The 21,260-nt window shown below is 37.5% G+C and overlaps 1 protein-coding gene across 1 annotated transcript in view; it reads left to right on the top strand.

Moving 5' to 3' along the window:
- The window catches only part of LOC122805642 (hypoxia-inducible factor 1-alpha-like), a 515,864-nt gene that overhangs the window by 484,594 nt on the left and 10,010 nt on the right, over window positions 1-21,260 (top strand). The window contains exon 14 of the mRNA XM_044075934.1: window positions 16,511-16,634. Coding sequence (XP_043931869.1) covers window positions 16,511-16,634 — 124 coding nt within the window. The remainder of the gene's footprint in view (window positions 1-16,510; window positions 16,635-21,260) is intronic.

The following is a 21,260-nucleotide window of genomic DNA, read 5'->3' as shown; positions in this document are numbered from 1 at the left end:
CTAGTAAGACCCAAGGGCTCCCCTACACATGCTTGAAGTGAAATTGCTTAAACGTCATTAGCATGTAGAAAGCAAAGGTGAATGGCATAATGCTGAATGCTGTTTCTCAGAGGAAATCATTGCCAGTTCAATTTCTAAGTCTGCATCAGCAAAGATTTACTTGTTTTGGGAGATTTCTCCCTTCTTTGAGTTGGTGCGACCATGGAGTTGGTGTAGATATGTGTGTGTGTGTGTGTGTGTGTGGGGGGGGGGGGGGTAGAAATGATTTCCTCTCCCTTTTGAATTTTGGTTACTTTTTTGCTCCTTTTGGCATGTCGACTTTCAGGAAATCAACATTTCATAGTAAACCTGCGATCCAAGTTATGAAAGCTTAAACTGAAAATACATTTTCCTTGACTGCTTTGTACAGTCATTTTCTTTTGCATAACTCCTATAAACTATTTTGCAAACCAGTCTTGCCTGCTCAGCTTCCCCACAGGAGTTACAAATATCAGTAACACTGAGTCCATACATGCAGTGTTAAAAGTTGTCTGCTAATTAAAGAAAAGCAGTCTTACACAGCAAATGTATCACACCAGTTGACACATATGTTGTCTGCATATTGTACCTGGAAATTCAGTTCTGCAATTTCTGAATGATGTAAAAATTATTTTTAGGGTCTGGAATACAACAGGGGCACCAAAATAAGAAATAAGCTTAAGACACCCTATTGTGATAAACAGTAGTGCCAGCTGGGAGTAGAAGAAAGCACATTGACAATCTCCTTGCTTATGTCTGGTACCAGCATATTATACTGAGACTTACAGCCTGAAGGCTGTAAAAGACAGAATTATATGAGTCTCATGGTCTACTTACAAGGGTCATGTGGGTGTATTTTGCTGATAGCTGGTAAATCTGGTTTCACTGTCTGTCAGGTGATGGCTGTTAGTCTTATATACTGGCTTTGTTTAAAAAATATTCTATTTAATCCTTTTTAAACAAGTCAGTTGTATAATAAGACTGTCTGCAGCAGACATTTTCTTGTGTTGAAATGATTCAATGCAGACTTATATTACATATATGTACCTTTCTGTACGTTTAGTCATTTAGTTGCATACACAATACATTCTGGTATTCATTCTGTGATGTTGAAATGCTTCACAAATTTCCTTTTAAAAAATTATTTACATTTATTACATTTAATTTACATTACTATTTTTAAAATACAATGGGGGTGCATTTTTGTCAGAAAATGGAAGTATTTTTTTCACCATTAGATTTAAAACTTACTGTTAAAGTTGTAATGGCTGCTAGTTGATTATTATTTTGCTGGACTAATCTGATCTTCTTTGCTTTGGTAAGTGCAAATTACTACCATTAAAATATTACAATTAGTTACTGAGATAGTTTAGTTTGATGTCTGTTTTTTTAAATCAGTGTACAATTATAAATAAGCCAGAGTTCCTTGTATTTGAGTGTCAGAACTGTGCACATTGCATAATCATTTTGACCAGTCACTCTACAGTATCTAGTTTCTAGGTGCATAATTTCACTCATATCAGCTTGAGTGAAACATCATGCACATTGTTTTATTCCAGGTCATTTTGATGTTTATTTGTAAACTAGTCAATGGATTATAAGTTAATACAGATTACAGAAGATAGGCAAAATATTTATATATATATATATATATATATATATATATATATATATATATATATATATAAAGAAATCTGAGTAATTTAGAATCACCCCAGTGGTGAACACACCCTAGTTCCTGAGGGGGGACACAATTTATTTTAGACAAGAAGGACAGCTCACATGCTCCATATTCCTCATATGTTCATGTATACTGTGCTTCTGAAGAATAAGGTGGATCCTGGGGTTTAATATTGTGCTTCTCACTAATAAAAAATATCTACAGCTTCAGGGTTTATTATTTATTTATATTTGTTTACTGGGGTAGTGCACAGATCTCAAAGGACCATTTGCAGGCACAGTCCAAGTGAATAGGATCACATAATAAATAAACAAAACATATTGACACATATGAAGTTATGGTATATATACTGTACACATATATATATATTTATATGCATACATGCATATACACATATATATATATATATATATATATATATATAAAAAAAAATATATATATATATATATATATATATATATATATATATATATATATATACATATATATATATATATATATATATATATATATATAGATATATATATATATATATATGGATCTAGGACAGTTGATCGAAAGACCAACTGTCCGAATCCAACCCTACTGAACACCATTTATCGAAACTGCTTTCAAAACGGAAGGTAAAACACACACACAGACACACACACACACACACACACACACACACACACACACACACACACACACACACACACACACACACACACACACACAAAAACAAAAAGAAACTCACACCCCATGTTTACGCAGTGAGACTTTGCCCCCCTGCACCCCCACACCCCCCTACTTTTATATTCTCACTCCAAGATCGCACTGCAGTGGAAAAAAAGGGAATATTCCCTTATCCCTACTGTAGTCCGATCTCGCCTACTACCACTCCCCCCCTGATTCCCTGTACTTTTACGAAAGTTTTGCGAAAGCACTTTTTTTGATAAAAAGTGCTTTTGCGAAACTGTGACAGCCCGTTTCACTTTCGGTGAAACAGTCTTTCGGTAGACTGTCCTAGACCCATATATATATATATATATATATATATATATATATATATACACACACACACACATATATACCTGAATTAAGTATATTTTTTGTGGCTTTCCACTTCTATTTATCTAGCAACTGTATTTCGCCTGCTTGCTGATACATTGTAATTGTTTTTCTGCATTTATTCTGTTATTGCACTTGAATTCTCACTTTGTTACTTTTAAAATCTGTAATTGTTGCAAATTGTTTGTGTAGGCTATGACAGCCGATTTATAGCATTTATAAGTGTCTACTGTATCTGTTTCTGCTTGTTTCTGAAAAAAAAAAAAAAAAAAAAATATCTCTTGTTTTCCGCCTTACTGAGCTAGAGTAGTCCAGTTTCAGAGCTTGCTGATCCCTGGACTTTGTTTGCAGTTCCTGTTACTGATTCTTTGCCAAATTTGGAGGTAGGAAGTTCCCTTGCTTACCAGTGGGAGTGGGAAGCATTGAGCTGCCTGTTGGTCCAGTTTTGTGAGGTTTCAGCCAGTAACTTGTAGTCTATTGGTCGTTTTGGGCCAGTTCCTAGCTTCTTTCAGCCCCCTGATATAAAACACGCTAAACGCGCGTTTTTCAGCTTGTACCTACTCAGCACATATCCTCGGGGTGGCCAGCAGAGTAATCCAAGCTTTAGAGAGCTACAAAAGCGACTTTACCTGAATTACGTATATTTTTTGTGGCTTTCCACTTCTATTTATCTAGCAACTGTATTTCGCCTGCTTGCTGATACATTGTTATTGTTTTTCTGCATTTATTCTGTTATTGCACTTGAATTCTCAGTTTGTTACTTTTAAAATCTGTAATTGTTGCAAATTGTTTGTGTAGGCTGTGATAGCCAATTTATAGCATTCATAAGTGTCTACTGTATCTGTTTCTGCTTGTTTCTGAAAAAAAAAAAAAAAAATATCTCTTGTTTTCCCGCCTTACTGAGCTAGAGTAGTCCAGTTTCAGAGCTTGCTGATCCCTGGACTTTGTTTGCAGTTCCTGTTACTGATTCTTTGCCAAATTTGGAGGTAGGAAGTTCCCTTGCTTACCAGTGGGAGTGGGAAGCATTGAGCTGCCTGTTGGTCCAGTTTTGTGAGGTTTCAGCCAGTAACTTGTAGTCTATTGGTTGTTTTGGGCCAGTTCCTAGCTTCTTTCAGCCCCCTGATATAAAACACGCTAAACGCGCATTTGCGTGATTTAGCGTGGAGTTGCCATTGTTGCACACTAGGGCAGCGCCGGTTAAGCAGGTTTAAACTATTCGGGCTACCTAAAGTCCACTCTTCAAATTTTCCCTTAAAACTACCTTCCTCGAACTATACTACTGATCTAATCAGCGTATCCTATAACTAAAAAGATCATCTCTACCTGACTCCAAGTAGACTATTCTCTATCTGTTAAACCTAGCACTTGCTCCTACAGTACTTATCACCTTGATACAGCACTCTTGTTATAGATAGTACCCCAAAAAGGCAAACCCCATTTCTCGGTCACCCACATCCCCCGGAATCTCTTTTAAAGTTTTTTTGTCTATTCCTTCTAGCATGTCGAGGGATCAGTTGCTAGTGTCCTCTCCTACTCAGCTGGTGAACCTGGGAATATTGAGGCAATGTTACAATTGCCTCATGTACACAGACAACCCTCTCCTCCTCTCACAAAACACAAATACATGCGAGAGATGCAACTATACGGCCAAACTGAAGGCTGAGCTCTCTCAACATAGGACTGGCAAGACCAGACAGGAGGAGAAGGTTACCACACACACTATAGACCCAGTCTCACATAGTACCATCACAACCTCAAATCATACACATAAACACACAAAGACATACTCGGAGGCTCTGATCAAAAATCTACCAAAACAGCAGAGGCCACCAAAGCAGACACCCAAACAACTACCACATCAGAACACAACACCTGCAACACATAGACCTCACAGTCAGAGTGTCAAACAGTCACAGCCCTTAAGGCCAAACACAATGCCAGACACACTAGTCATTGGTGACTCCATAGTCAGACACACTGACGTCCCGCTCACCAGACTGAGTAAGGAGAGGGTTACAGTAAGCTGCCTGTCGGGTGCTAGAATCCGCCACATAACGCAAGCACTCAGGTCTCTCAACAGCAGGTACAAATCGACTCAGTCATTGTCCACGCTGGTGTAAGCGACCTGAGGCGTGCCTCCTTGGACTACATGAAAAGAGACATTGAGGAGCTCTCTGATTATGTAGCCCAGGCAGGTATGACCCTGACCTTGAGCAGTATCCTACCTTCACCAAGAATGATGCCACAATACAGAGATAAGATGATCAGCTTTAACAATTGGCTTAAACTCTGGTGTCATTCAAAGGGGATCCAATGTCTGTCTGCCTGGGATGACATGCTGGACAAGTCACGCTGCTTGCAAGGGCGGCTTGCACCTGTCACCCTGGGATTCGGATATTGGCAAAGGCTCTTGCCACCCCCATAGTGCCTTTTTAGGCAAGGCTCAAATTCTAAACCTACCACCCTAGAACACAAAAAGGAAAAAACTAAGGGTAATGCTGCTCAATGCCAGAAGTCTCAATCTCAAAATGCACGCACTCGAGGCCCTTCTCAGTATGGAGAACATCGATGTCTGTGCTGTGACAGAAACCTGGTTCAAGGCTCCTGAGAGCACCCCAGCACTATCAGGTTTTACCTCATATCATGCGTTCCGGCCCCAAAATCCGGACAATACCAAGAAAGGAGGGGGGGTATCCATATTCATCAAGGACACCCACACCTCAAGATTGGTGGCAACGCACGATACATCGGAGACCATCCAGGTGCAATTAACCATAGGCAAGACTGCTCTGCAAATAGTAGCATGTTACAGGCCACCCTCACAAACTCAGGAACTTCACATGGCTTTCCTGAAAATACTGGAGGGGATAAACGTATCTCCAAACACCATCATACTAGGTGACTTCAATTACCCTAATATAGACTGGGAACACTACTCAAGCCCAAACACCCTAGCCCAAAAGTTCCTGGAATTCATAAACTCAAATGCCATGGAACAACTAGTCACCATCCCCACAAGAGGAGAAAACATACTTGATCTCAGCATCACGAACATGGGAGCACAATGTTCAACACCGGAAGTATACCCTTCACTGGTGAGATCAGATCACAAACTAATCTCACTGGAGGTCCTCATCCCACCCCCACCTGAAATAAAAAAGACCACAGTAAAGAACTTCTCGAAAGCCGACTTCACACTTCTAAAGACTAGTGTGGTCTCCTTTAAGGCCCCCGAGCCGGCGGAAAACAGTACTCAAGCCGCTGAATCACTTACAAATGCCTTCTACCAGCACCTGCAGGACTGCATGGATAAGGCAATCCCAAGCAAAACAAAGACTCTTTGTACCAAAGGCAAGCGTCCAGTCTGGTGGACCCCAGCCATAAACAAACTCTACAACAAAAGGAGGAAGCTACTACAAGATAGAGCAAAATCCTTAAAAGGTAAGTCACCTTTGATCACTATAAGTAAAAAACTAAGAGCTCTCATAAAATCATCCAAAGCAAATTTTGAGAGAAAAATAGCTAAAGACTCAAAAGACAATCATAAGGCCTTCTTTAGCTATGTTAGAAACCTGGGAGGAAACTCCCAGATATGCTCAGAACTAGTTCAAAATGATGTGAAGATTACTGATCCTACAGACATTGCCAACATACTGGCTGACAGGTTCAGTGCAAACTTCTCCCCCCCCCCCCAAAAGGAGAGATATCTATACCAAACGATTGCAGCCCCCAAACATCTCTAACGCCCAAGTGAGAACTGCTCTCTCCAAAGCAAAAAACACAGCATCCATGGGACCTGATGGTGTCCCCGGCTGTGTGCTCCACGAACTCAACGAGGAATTAAACCCACAGCTAGGACAGCTGTTTAATCATAGTCTCACCTCTGGATACGTACCCAGGGAATGGCGCACTGCGAATGTGGTCCCACTTCACAAAGGCTTTGCCTCCACCGACCCTGGAAATTACCGGCCCATTAGCTTGACAAGCCTTATCTGCAAAGCCATGGAGAGGATCATAATGGATCTCATAAATAAAGACATAGGGAATTTGCAGACTTTGGATCCAACCCAGTTTGGCTTTGTCAAAGGCAGATCATGCCTTTTAAACTTGGTTGACTTTTTCGAAACAGTCACCAAAGCCATTGATGAGGGAAAGGCAGTCCATACAGCCTACCTCGATCTGGCGAAAGCCTTCGATACAATACCCCACTCGGGTATCATTGAAAAACTCATCAGCTTAAATGTTAACCCATACATCACAAGATGGGTTGCAAACTGGCTGAGTGACAGAACCCACAGGGTCAGAGTTGCTGGCGCCATGTCAGACTCAAAGTCTGTCACAAGTGGTGTCCCACAGGGCTCAGTCCTGGGCCCACTCTTGTTTGGCATCTACTTTTCCGAAGTACAAGCAAACACAGGAGGGTTATGGCTGACAAAGTTTGCAGATGACTGCAAACTGGGCGCCGTAGTCGAAAACACATCTGACAGATATCCTTCAGAAGGGTCTCACAGAAACGGATAACTGGTGCCAGAGCCATGGCCTAAAGTTAAATGCCAAAAAATGCATAGTCATACCCTTCGGGAAAAACAAGGTTACCCCTAGCTACCATATAGGTGGCAAACCACTGAGCACAGAAGAAGTTATCAGGGACCTGGGGACCCAGGTTGACAGTAGCCTGTCATTCGACACCCATGTAGCTAAAGTAGTTAGGAAGACCTTCTACATTGCCCACCTTATCATGAAGGGATTCACATCTAGATCAAGGGAGGTCATAGTCTCCCTATACTCATCACTCATCAGACCAATGATTGAGTACAATGCCCCATTCAGAATGTACCTGACCCGACACTTGCAGCAGCTGGAGAGGCCACAAAAGTTCCTCACCAAAAGGATAAAGGGTCTCAAAAATCTGTCCTATGCTGCCCGACTGAAAGAACTCCAGCTCTATTCAGTCGCTTACCGCTTGCTCAGAGGTGACCTGTGCCTGACATACAAGGCCATGTCAAACCCAGATTTGATGAATATGCTTCACCTCAAAAAATCTAGATCTGTCAGAGCCACAAGGGCGGGAGACCTAAACCTCGACACGGCTATTAATAGGACGTGCTGGAGGGATAGATTCATCACCCAAAGACTCCCTATGCTGTGGAACAAAATCCTGGTATATGTGAGGCAGAGCACCTCGCTGGCCTTGTTCAAGAGAAATCTTGACCAATGGATGGGAGATCGCAGATATACCCCAGGGATTACCTCAGTGTCACTGCTCGACAGAGGCACAGCAAAATAATGGGTATAGTTCCCCATACTAAAGGGGTGGCGTAAGCCACAAAACTATGGGCTAGGCTTGTAAATGCCCTCGGGCAGATAGCCTAGTATGAACCTATGAACCTATGAACCTATATATATATATATATATATATATATATATACACATATATATAATATATATATATATATATATATATATATATATATATATATATATATATATATATATATATACATATATATATATATATATATATATATATATATATATATATATATATATATATTTATTTACAGATGCAAGAATATGCTACAACATTTAGTTCAAGATACAGTTTACAATGTCAAAACATGGCTGGAAAATGTAATTATGCTTAACAGAGCTTTATGGATAAGATGTAGCCCTAATGGGTTCAGTAATAATATCCAGTTATGTTCTGAGTGAAGATTTTCTTCCTGTAACAGTACAGGTTTTTTCTTGTTACTCATGTTAATACCTCTTTAGGTTCATAGATTAGTACTAAGCTAACTGCCTTTGTGAGCTATTTTAAGACTAGCCAATTATCCATTATGAGACTCAAACCCTGCACCTTGTGTTTGTAAGGCAAACACCTTAACCATTAGGCCACCCTCTCAACCTGCAGACATTGAAATTCTGGACAAAGGCTCTTGAAAACTAGGTACATATGGTCAAAGATCTGGGTAGCTAGTTAGCATGAAATTTGCACAGCACTTTCAACTTCCAATCAGAGCTGTATCCAGCACTAGGTGGCCTAGACAGTCACCAAGGGTATACTGGTTTGGGGGGGGTACTAGCCAGGGAAGGGGGGCACCAGCTGGGGACTGCCACAAAAACTTACATTTCTTCGTTAAGAATGCACTCTGCATGTTTCACATTTCTTCTTTAAGGACACTGACAGAGTGCGTCCTTAGTATAGCCTGTAGTGTGATGTACACACATTCAAACTGAAATGCAACGCTCACTTTACGAAACAGCTTGTTCTGACAGAAACTGAACAGACAGTTCTGAAATAGGTTATTGGACTGTGTGTGTGTGTGTGTGTGTGTGTGTGTGTGTGTGTGTGTGTGTGTGTGTGTGTGTGTGTGTGTGTGTGTGTGTGTGTGCGTGCGTGCGTGCGTGCATGCGTGTGTGTGTGTGTGTGTGTGTGTGTGTGTGTGTGTGTGTGCATAAAATGCTCCAGTTAGGAATAGTAGGCTGGTTAACTCATTCAAAGCCTGTACCTTCAATACAGAAGCCTAGAGCCTGAATTCTCTACACCAACTGCCAAACTGTCATCAGCAAGGACTGCTGAGTTTTACTACATTTTCAGAGAATGCTGAGTTAAGTTTCTGTGCATTTTTAAAGACCGTTGAACTTCTATGCATTTTCAAGGAATGTTGACTTTCTGTGCACTTTCTAAGAATGTTGAGTTTCACGAGAAGAGATATTTACTGTTGCTCGTTGTCTGTTTTCAATGATTAAATATTTTGTTTTGCAAATGATAATTATCAGTGTTTGTGCTATAATTCTCTAAAGTAGTGCTAGTAGCATAACAGGTAGCTTATTTGCCTTTAGAGCTGAAGGCTGTGTGTTCTATTCCCATACCAGTGCTGATATTCTAGTTCCTTCTTCCCTACTGCAATATTACTAACTTACTATTTTTTAAATGTAGTATAGACAGTTTATTCTTCTAGGACAACAGGCACTGAATTTGTACATGAAACACTGACATGTAAAGTTGTTTGCCAGCAGCAACCTCTTCATTAGTTATAGATATCTTTAATGTGGAATTATTCAGATGACTTTTACTTCTGCAGAGATTGTGTATATTGACTAATATTGGTGTATTGTTATGACAGAAGTCTGAGTGGCCGTTTATAGTTGAAATGCTCTGTAATGGGTAATTTTGCCCTTATTGATTCATATATTTTGTCTCATTGTTTACTGGAAAAATGTTCAAACCTACACAATTAAAACACACACTAACAAGTAGTGCTGCATTATGCAAGGAATATAATTCAATAGAATCAGGATGGTGCATCAAAGAATACATGCATGCACTTATGGTCCAACAATGTGTGCAAGAGGCTTATTTATGGTTTAAAAACACCTCCAAAGTAAACTTAATCCACCACTGGCCAGATGCATTTTCTTTGAATGTGAGTTTCAATGCCGTTTCAATGAATGTGAATTTCAAGGGCAGAGAAGCTTACTGTTTATGCTGTCTGTTTTCATTGTGAGGCTGTATTGTTTTGTTTAACAGATGGTTATCAGTGTTTGTGCTATAAAATGTGAAACAAAAGTTTTAAATATCTCTAATCATTGTAGAAGTAAAGAAGAAAACAGTATGCACACTGACAGGTCTGAACAGTGTTTATGGTAACTGGGGAGAAATAGCCAAGTAATGGGACACTGGAATGGCTGAGGGGAGACTGATCCATTACCTTGCCTAGGTCCCCACTTGACCATGATCTGGCTCTGTTTCCAGTAGGATTGTCGAATACCACCACCTCCATGTGATGCAATACCTTATCTCAAACAACCTACTCTCAGAAATACCACGTGATATTAGATCCTAGCACAGAACCACTACTGCTCTACTACATTTTAGCAATATAATAAATCAACATAGAAACAGTGGTCTGCTTATGTCCACCATGTTCTTAGACTTGTTAAATGCATTTGATACAGTCTTGCACCAGAAACTGCTTATTTGACTCTCCTCAATAGGACTTTCACAATACTCCTTGTTGAGGTTTCTTAGTTACCTATCTGGAAGGCAACAAGCCATTAAATGACAACGAACCTACTCATCCTTTCAACCAGTTAATATAGGTGTCCCTCAAGGTTCTATCCTGGGTCCTTTCCTATTTAATATATTTATTAATGACATCCACACCTCCATTTACCATGCTAGTTTAGATCAGTATGCAGATGACTCAACATTAATATGTGCGGCCTCAACAATAAATAAACTCCCAAGACATTACCCAAAAATCTTTCTCCTCTGTAGAAACCTGGCTCAAAGAATCAAAACTCCTACTCAACCACAAAAAAAAATAAGTTAATGCTCTTTACCTCAAACCTTTGCCAAAATCAAAAGCACTTTTTTACCATAAAGTCAGCAAATAATGCTGTCATTGAATCTATAGCTCACAGTAAACTTCTAGGCATTGTAATAGATGACATTTTCAAATATGACCAGCATATAATGTACACCATTAAATATACTCACAAGAAACTAGGGTCCTTTTATAAGATCAATGGATTCCTTACAGATACTGCAAGAAAAACTCTAGCCACCACTGTCTTATTGCCAACTCTCTTATACACTGCTTCTTTCCTATAAAACTTAAATGATACCCAAAGAAAGAACCTTGCCTGCTGCTACAATAAAGTAGCCAAATGTGCCACCAATCTCTCCCATAGGACCCACCATTGTCATAGATTAAAGCAATTAAACTGTCTGGAACTATACAACATTTAATTACAGCACGCAGACTCATTCATCATCTAGAAAAATGCCCTGTACTACATAACTTATTACTGATCTACGGTCCAGCATGGGACCTCTTCTCTAGTAACAAGTTTGTATTACTTACAAATAAGTCAAAAAATGTTGCAGGAGACTTGCTCTACTCCCCATACATTGCTAAACTCTGGAATAGTATCCCCACACAAATAAAACTCTCTGGAAAACTCAATAGTTTTAAACTACTGCTTAAACAACATCTTAACCAGTCCTGGTCCTGCATATGCTCATCTCAAGAATGAGACTTTGTGTTCATGATATGATACTCTCCAAGTACTCCACTTAAAATATAATACACTCACCCTCTCACTGAAATGACAAAACAATTTTTATACTTAATTCCAAAAAAGCAAATGGACTCAGGAACAGCCAGAAGAAAACAATATAACGAATAAAACCTTATTTATTAAAGGGAAACAGACATAAACTGTTTCACAGTGAAACTGCTTCTTCAGATGTATTACACCATTTATGTCAACTCAGTTAAATACAAAAAGCTCCACCAACTAACAAATCACATATTAGACAATATTTAAAAGCATACGCCACATAAAACCTTTTATACACAAATATAAATCACATGAAACACGAATCATGTAAAATGAATACACATATATATATATATATATATATATATATATATATATATAAATGTATGCAAATAAAAACATTATCTAAATAGTGGTCTAGCTTTTAACATAGGTTTTAGGGGGGACTTTATCATTCAAACCATGTCCAAAATCTCCCCTCAATCAAATAATCCATTTTGCTTCTAACTGCTCTGTGATATTTCTGACTTCCCCTCCTCAGATGTTCTCATACATCCTGCCAGTAGCCCTAAACTTAAAACTATGTGTGCTATCTGTCTCAATGATGTGCTTTGTTAGAGCATTAGAAGTACTACATTTACCTATGTGATATGTGTTCCTTTATCCTGTCTCTTAAGGCTCTATCCATCTTGGCTATATAAAATTTATAACATATTGAACAACAAGCTAAATACACTATATGTACAGAATCACAAGTAGCAGGAACATTAAAAATAAAAGTGGTTTTCTGATCTGGATGTATAAAAGTGTCTGACGTGTCTATAAATTTACATACTGGACATTTACCACAAGGTATAGTTGTATGCTTATTTTTTTAAATTATCCATAACTTAGGATAGCAAAGCTGCCTTTTTAAGGATCCCATATTCTTAAACAAAAATTTAGGTTGAAAATCCACTATTTCTTTAATTTCTTCATCTGTGATGAGTATATGCCAATATTTTTGATAACAGTATATATGTTAATATTATTAGAATAATATAGGGGAACATTTAAATTCCATTTTTTTCTATTTATATTCCCCTCATTATTTATTGTACTCCATTTTGAAAAATAAGGTTTTGCCTTGCTGGTTCTTAACTGTGTAGCATTCTCTATAACCTTATCAACTTCATATTTTTCATACCCTCTATCAGCAAAAATTTGTATAAGGTCATTTGTTTGATTTATAAAGTCATTTCCATGCACATTCAATCTAGATGTCCTAAACTATCTATTGTAATCTCTACATCCAAAAAATTAATTTTCTCATTGGATATCACTGAAGAAAAATGTAGAAAGGTGGTAGTTGTGGCGATGTATTTCTCAAAACTATGAAACTCTTCTATGGAACCTTCCCATAAAAGGAATACATCATCTACAAATCTACAATAGAACAGCACATGTCCTTTATATGGACCTTTCAAAATGTATTCTTGTTCCCAAACAGACATGACAGCATTGGCATAGCAATTTGCACATGACGTGCCCATAGTAATGCCATTCTTTTGCCAATAAAATGTACCCTTAAAAACAAATACATTGTTCTTCAAAATGCATTTCAAAAGAACAGATAGCATCTCAATCTTATCCTCAGGGAAATCTGTGTATGTTCTCAAAAACTGTTTAAAACTGAGAATACCAGTATCATTCGGAATTACTGTAAATAACAATACTACATCTAAAGTAGACAAAAACATATTCCTGTGTGGCTGATGTCTTTGGGTAAAAATGAATAAATCACTTAAGAAATGCTTGGTGTCTTTTAAAACATACATATTCAAATCCAGTATGGGTCTAAGGATCTTTTTTATGTAAACAGACAAAGTCTCCATACACCAGTTGTGTCTAACAACAATTGAATGCAATGGAGGATGAGTGGAATTTTTATTTAGCTTCAGTAAGCTGTGTATCATAGGTATTAATGGATGTTCAACTATGAAAAAGTCAAACATAGACATATCAATAATTATTAATAACTATTAAATAATAATTCCTACTTAAAAGATTTTTCAACATATATGCAATATTGCTAATCATATATTCAATTCGTCTCTGATGCATTTTTACATAAAACTCATTAACTAACACGAGCTTCATTTCAGAGTCATACCATTTAACATCAAATATCACAATAGGCCTTCCTTTATCAGCAGGTCTTATTATAATATCCAAATTATTTTGTAAATTCCGTAATGCTCTAGTTTCATCCCCGGTTAAATTAAAGTGAATAACATATTTCTTTTCACATTCTTTCAATCTGTAAACTTCCTCTATACAAAGTTTTTCAAAAGCATTTACTAAAGGACTTAAAACTGGAACAAATACACTAGGTTTTCTAAAAGAACAAGCACTTTCAGTCACCATATTTGTCTTATAATTAATTTTTAACATAAGATTCCTAGTAAACGTTTTTATCGCTAAAATTACATCCACAAAATCTGTATTCTGAGTGGGTATAAATGATAGTCCCTTTTTTAAAACTTTCTTTTCAATGTCAGTAAGTTGATAAGAAGATAAATTACATGTTAAGTCATTCTGTCAACTTTCATTACCTTCTTTATATTCAGCATTCCTATAAGATCCCCTTCCAGTCTTCTTTTGATCCTGGAACAGCTCTGACCGCATTGATTCTTCATTATATCTGTTTGTTCCTTTATTGGCAAAGGAAACATTAATTTTTGCTGAATAAAAGTAGTGGAAGGAAGGACAGATAATCTCTTCTCTTCCACATTCTTAACTTTCTCTGTTGACTCAAATGGTCTGTGCACCTGTCCTGCACTTCTACAGGAAAAAAATTCCTTCGTGCTCCTAGTTCTTTAGGAACACCAGCCTCTTCAGCAATAGTATATACCACACAAGAAGAGTCACTCACTGATGCTGTTATGCTATTGGTAGATGGAACTGCAGTTTCCTTGACAACTAGATGCTCATTACTTTCCGTTTGCTTATCAGTGTAGATAGTTGTTTTAGGCCAGGTGAACACATTCCCCTTCACAAAATCAGTCTGGTCTCGGACTAACTTTCTCATTTTAATTTTAATCAGCTTTCTCTCATAAACAGAAACAGAATGAATAACTTCTGATAAATATTTATCCAGCAACTCAGTCTGAAAATGTTCTAATAATTATTGATGTTGTTGCAAAATAATAGCTGAGAGGCTTTCTGCTTCTATACATGAGAAGTTAACAAGCAACTGCATGTATTTTATGCTGCATTCTAAATTGACTCTTTGCCACTCTGTTAACAATTCAGGGAAATAACTACCCTGAGTAGGCATTTTTAACACTCTCAGTCCTCTGGGAACTATCCCTTCACTTATACAGACTTCAAAATGAAACCATTGAATTTGAAGTCTCTTTAATTTAAACAGATTGTTCTCAATACTGTGTAACTTAGTTTTAACAATGCAATGTCTAATGCAGCATTATCAGAGTCATTCACAGATGTTAGCAAATCTAGAAAAGGATTCTTAGTACATTCCACTGACAATAAAAAACATTCATACCCCTTTCTACTGTTGGAATTAGAGGTAGTAGGTGTATAATCCAACTCAATAATATCTTTGGACCCTTCAGCCATGTCCCTGGCGCAGTCGGTGGAGAACAGCAGAACAATAATAGTAATGAAAAAAAAAAACACCAGCAGAAACCAGAGCCCAAGTCCATAGAAACATAAATGAATAATTAAAAAAAAAAATCAAATAGACAACTAATAAAACTTCTGGACAAAGCTAAAAATGATGGGGTGGGGGTCCAAAATCAGGGGCAATTTTTAAATATTACTCAGAGTTTGCATCAGCATTCATTTTCCAACCTGTAAGAAGTACGATATTCTAATATCTGATATTATTGACTGATTATAATCCTCAGTGATTTGCCAGAAAAATCAACAATTTTACAAGAGACAAGACAAAACTATAAAGCAAAATCAGGGATTTTTAAAAGGTATTAGGTAAATTCTGCTTTTTATCAGTTGCCACAATATTTCATGATGCAGTTTGATGACCTGCCAAAGAAATCATCTGTGCTAACAACCTTTCCACCAAGGGTAATACAGAATGATCTATCCATATGTGTATTTGGTACCAAACTGTTAGAATACAGTACTGCAGGTGTAATGCAATATGACTGCCATCTTCTACAAGGCCTGTACTGAGTCCCCTGAAGTGGTTTGTTTGATCCTGTATATTGTAAATTAGCAAATCCAAACCTTTAGCATTAGTGCTGCATCCCAAAGCTCCCCGAAAATCCTCTCTGAAAATAAATACTACAACCCATCTGTTCTGCTGCTTTACTGAGTAAACAGTTATTGTCTTCCACTGAATACTTAAATGTACAGAACTATACACTGATCTGAATAACCTTTACATACTGGTTTACGAAGAATTGTCCAGAATTGTAAAATGTAAAGCAAACAAAATTCTACAAATACATGTTCTTGCAAAATAATTAAGCACTGTTATACCTTAAATAAAACTTTCTGTGGAGTTCTAACAAGCCAAACAATTTGTAAAAAAATGTTTTTGTAACAGCCACAAACAAACTGTTATTATGAACACATAACTAACCAAATGGCATTCTCTCTGAAAATCAGAAGGCCTTGTGGTGGACTGAGACTGAATTTTCTGTGTTTTTGTGTTTGTTTAACAGTGCCTGCGTGATGTCAGTGCTTCGCCACCTCCCTTCAGGAAGAATAAGAGAATACATTCTTCATCTAATAGAGAGAATGGAAAGCACTCACAAGTAGAGGAAGACTATAGCTGGCCAAAATCAGGTATGTAACGTTTCTTCCAATGCTAAGTAACTGGGATAGGCGTTGCTTCTCCTATAAGATTCAAAGAATGAGTATATAGCTTTAATGCTTATGTGACTTGAGCAGGATAAGGTGTTGCACACAAAAGCAATCTGATATTCTGGAGATGAGGTATGGGGAGCCATAGGAGAAATGTGAAAATAAGTCAGTGAATACTGTTTTACCTAATATAAGCATTTGTGAAAAAAGTTTCTCTGTTGGAAAACTGACAGACTGTCCATTGTAGGGAGCTGTACCACACCACTGCCACAGAATACAATCAGCTCAGCGATTACTTCAGGTCATAGGAGATAGAAGACCTGACTTTTACAGTAATCTCTCACTTTCACCCATCATTTGACTAAACAGAGGGTATATTTACATTAATTACAGTTGGCACAAAATTTAAATGAGTTTATAATGTTTATACAAAGTCATTAAGGCACTACACAATACAAGTACCTGTTGGGATTAGCCTTTTTCTTTGTAAGAGGTGCATTTTATGTTATAGATATGTGAGCTAAACAGTAGTATTGCTCTTTCATTGACTGACAGCCATTTTAATCCCTCAAGTAATTAAAAGTAATGCAGTTGTGTGTCAGCCAGCAGAGCAAATCTGCAGATTTTGTTTGTAGTGGTTTGTATTTTGTGGACCACATGATCATAGGATCATAGGAGGTTACTAGGCTAATGGCCCTAGAACCTTTTTAAGCTTTGTCGTTCATGCCCTGATTTTCCCTAGAACAGTTTTGGTATATTCCTGTGGTTTAGGGCATCTGCAAATGGCCCCTGTCCATAATGGACAGGCAACAAGCCAGGGCTGAACTTGTGACTTCCTCATCCATTGTTCCAAATTACTTTTGAATAGGCTAAGGGAACAGCTCTGGTTCACATGAATGAGGAGTCTGTTCCAGAGAAGGGGTAATCTCTGAGATACTGACCTTTCCCTTCAACATGTTTTCTTTATTATGCAGATGAGGTTTAGATCGTTAGATTGGGTAATTCTAGTACTGTTTGTTTGGTGAATGTGTAGCAGATCCATAAGGCTGGATGGAGAATGCTTTGTAGGCTAGACATAGATCACCCCTCAGTAGTCTGTAGGAAACCAAGTACATGCACAGGGCGTTGAGGTAGTCCACACAGGATATATTATGTATAGCATGTATTCTTTTAGTGAGGAACCTCTGTCTGCTCCGGCTGTTGCAAATGCCTGATCAGGTACATGAAAACCAAAACGGCTCACATAGTGGTGTACACTCAGGAACCACAAGAAGTACTGGAACCAAGTGCCACTAAAAACTTTTATTGAAAACAATAAAAATACAAGTAACAGTTAAACATTTTCATCCCTGACAATGGGTCTTCTTCAGAACTGTTGAATCACTTAAAATCAAGTAAAAATACATTCCCATCCTGTAATTTCATCATTATTTACTAATTTAATTAAATTAAGAGTATATCCATTTAAAGTCACAGATACAAATTCTAATTAAAACACCTCTTGAAAACACCAGCTAAAATCATTATAAGAATGAGTAATAATCCTAAATAAGAAACATTTTAAACCACTGGGTATAACATTAAAACACTTGTTAGAACACCCAGTGTGGATGGCTAAGAATGAGGCAGGGACCACTAAGTGTGGTTCCTGTAAATATTGTAAATTTGTACTGCAAGAACACAGGATTGTTTTGGGTAATCCACCACAAAGTGTCAGACTTTTGACAGGGAATTGTAGTAGCAAAGGCAGAGTATACTTTGCGGTTTGTCAAGGCTGTGACCGTTTTTATATAGGTAAGACAGAGAGATCATTACGTAAACGTAAATATATATATATGAACACATATATGCCATTTAGCACAAAAATTTTAATAATGCATTATATAAACATTCTCCTGTTTGCCCTCATTTCAATACATTTCTATTCCGGATTTTGGATATAGTTAAAATAGATTATAGGGGTGGTTTTTGGAAAAATACAAATGAGTGAATTGAGATGGCAACTCTGATTAAATGCTGCCAGTATTTTAATTAGGATTTGTGTCTGTGACTTTAAATAGATACTCTTAAATTAATTTTTAATTTAATTAAATTGGTAATTAATGATGAAATTACAGGATAGGAATGTATTTATACTCAATTTTAAGTGTTTCAACAGTTCTGAAGAAGTCCCATTGTCAGGAACGAAAACACTTGATCATTGCTTGTATTTTTATTGTTTTCAATAAAAGTTTTCAGCGGCACTTGCTGGTTCCAATACTTCTTGTAGTTCCTGAGTGTACACCACTACATGAGCTGTTTTGGTTTTCTAGTTTGTTGTTGGCTGCACGATTACTCACTGTGTGTTGTTACCGGTCAAGTACATGCCAAAGGGTGCATTGAACATGATTATTGGTCCAATGAGGGTTGAATATAGAGGAACTATGATCTTCTTAGATCTGGATGCCATGCCATTAATTATAAGCTACAAAATTCAGGTTACTGTCAACCTAAGTTCCCAAGTCCCTTTCCACTGGGTCTTTTCTTAGGGGAATGTTATCAAGGTTATTATTTTCAGGGGTGGTCGTCTTCACAAAGGGTACAATTATGCATTTTTAGCACTGAGTTTTAGGCCATGGTTCTGGCACTAGATTTTGTCTGTGTCAGACCCTCCTGGAGGTTATCTACATCCAGAGGTTATCTAAACAATCCTATCTTGGTTTGTGAATTACTGTGGAGTTGACTGGTAAGAGAAGTTTTATTTGAATTTATATTTTATTTTTTACCACTGTTTTTCACTGTTCATAGGAAGGAAGGGATAGCTTGTAGACAAGAAGATTTTCTTTGATTTATATTTTGTTGTTTTACCTTTAATTTTGACTGTTGGTTGTTAGAAAAGAACAGGTTTTAGACAGGCAAGCTCTAGCCATCCCAAATGGCCTAGTCAGCCATAAAGTCATACAGACTGCAGAAATCCAGAGCTTATCTAAGCAATCCTATCTTGGTTTGTGATTAATTGATCTTTACCGTTAAAAAGAAGACTGCGAGCGGTAGTAAGCAGAAGCTACTGTGCACATCTGCACCCAGTATAAAGGAATAACAGCTTTTGTCTAACTTTCAGAACTTGTACAGTCAGAACAACTTCACTGTACTCACTTTACTATTTAATTACATATTGCTTGTGTGACTTTTCTCACAAAATTTAAGTTTATTTTGAATTCTGTGGTTACTGATTTTGATTATTCTTTTCTTTTATAATTTTTATTAGTTTGTAGCTGAATATGGATTCCTTAAATGAGCATGTCATTAATGATTTGCTAAACACAAACATATTTAAAGGTAACACCTGATAACATGGACGATCTGTGTTTCTCATGTAAAAAGTTGGATGATTTGCTCACCATTAATCTAGAAGACATGCTTGAATGGGCGCCGTCAAGTGGCGTTTGAAAGACATGCGTGAATGGGCGTGCCTTCATTGAAGGTCAGGCATTGGGCTGGCACCTCGGCACCATATAAATCTACTTCCAATCGCTAGCGGACCGGAGTTCCTCTGTGGCGACCCCAACCGGGAAAAGCCGAAAAAAGAACATTAGAAGTAAATCTAGACTTACTGATGATGATTGCACTTGTGCAATTAGCAGAGGTTGGAGAACTGTTGTTACATATATTAATGACTGGACTGGTGAGATAAATAATGTTTATCAAAGTGCAAATAAAACACATTTAGGAAATCATCCCCACGGTCGAGTGGCGTTCGAAAGACATGCGTGAATGGGCATGCCTTTGTTGAAGGTTGGGCATCGGGCTGGCACCTCGGCACCATAAAAATCAACTGCCAATCATTAGTGGACCAGAGTTCCACTGTGGCGACCCTTAACAGGAAAAAGCCAAAAGAAAAAAAAGATCATTCAACCCCTATGAAACAAGACTATTCCCCTGACAATTTTGGAATTCTGGATGCAAGTATTCAGCAGTCTGAGGATTTAGGATGTTTAGAAGGAAACAAAAAAGAAAGAAAGGAAGACGCTCTCAGTAACTAACAAGGAAGAAAAAGAAACTGATAAATATCTGTAAAGTAAAGAGAATACATACAAAACAGGACACTGTCTTGTTATGTAACAGACAGATTACAGTGAATGATAACATTTTTCTATCAGAAAACCTTCAGTGTCTTCAGAAGGCATCATTTTTCCTAAAGAGAAGGTAGAAAAAAGAGACAAGGGGCAGCTAAAAAGGAGGAAGTCAAAACTGAATGTGGAAGGATTGAAGAATATAGAAGAAGAGAAAGACAGATGTTGACTACATGGCTCAAGCTGTGGATATGCAAAGCCAGCTGGATGAGACTTGTATGCTTGCAAATTTAATATGCAGTGAAACAGTGGGATTAATAAGACTAATGGTCGTGAAGATCATTTGTAACAACTGATTGAGCAGATTTTACTGTACTAGAAGTTGAAGATTCTTCAGATCTGGTCAGAAAAGATATTCTTATAATTGGATATTCTATTATTAGAAGAACTGATACCTATATTTGCAGTGAAGATAATGAACATCGGATAGTGATATGCTGGTCAAGAACAAAATTGTAAGATATGAAATAAGCCTTGGAACACCTTAATGTAAGGA

This window comes from Protopterus annectens, chromosome 6.part1 (genome assembly GCF_019279795.1).
Source record: "Protopterus annectens isolate FY-2018-M chromosome 6.part1, PAN1.0, whole genome shotgun sequence".
Classification (NCBI taxonomy): domain Eukaryota; kingdom Metazoa; phylum Chordata; order Ceratodontiformes; family Protopteridae; genus Protopterus; species Protopterus annectens.
The sequence above is the reverse complement of the archived record's forward strand: the minus strand, read 5'-3'. Positions and strand labels throughout refer to the sequence as shown.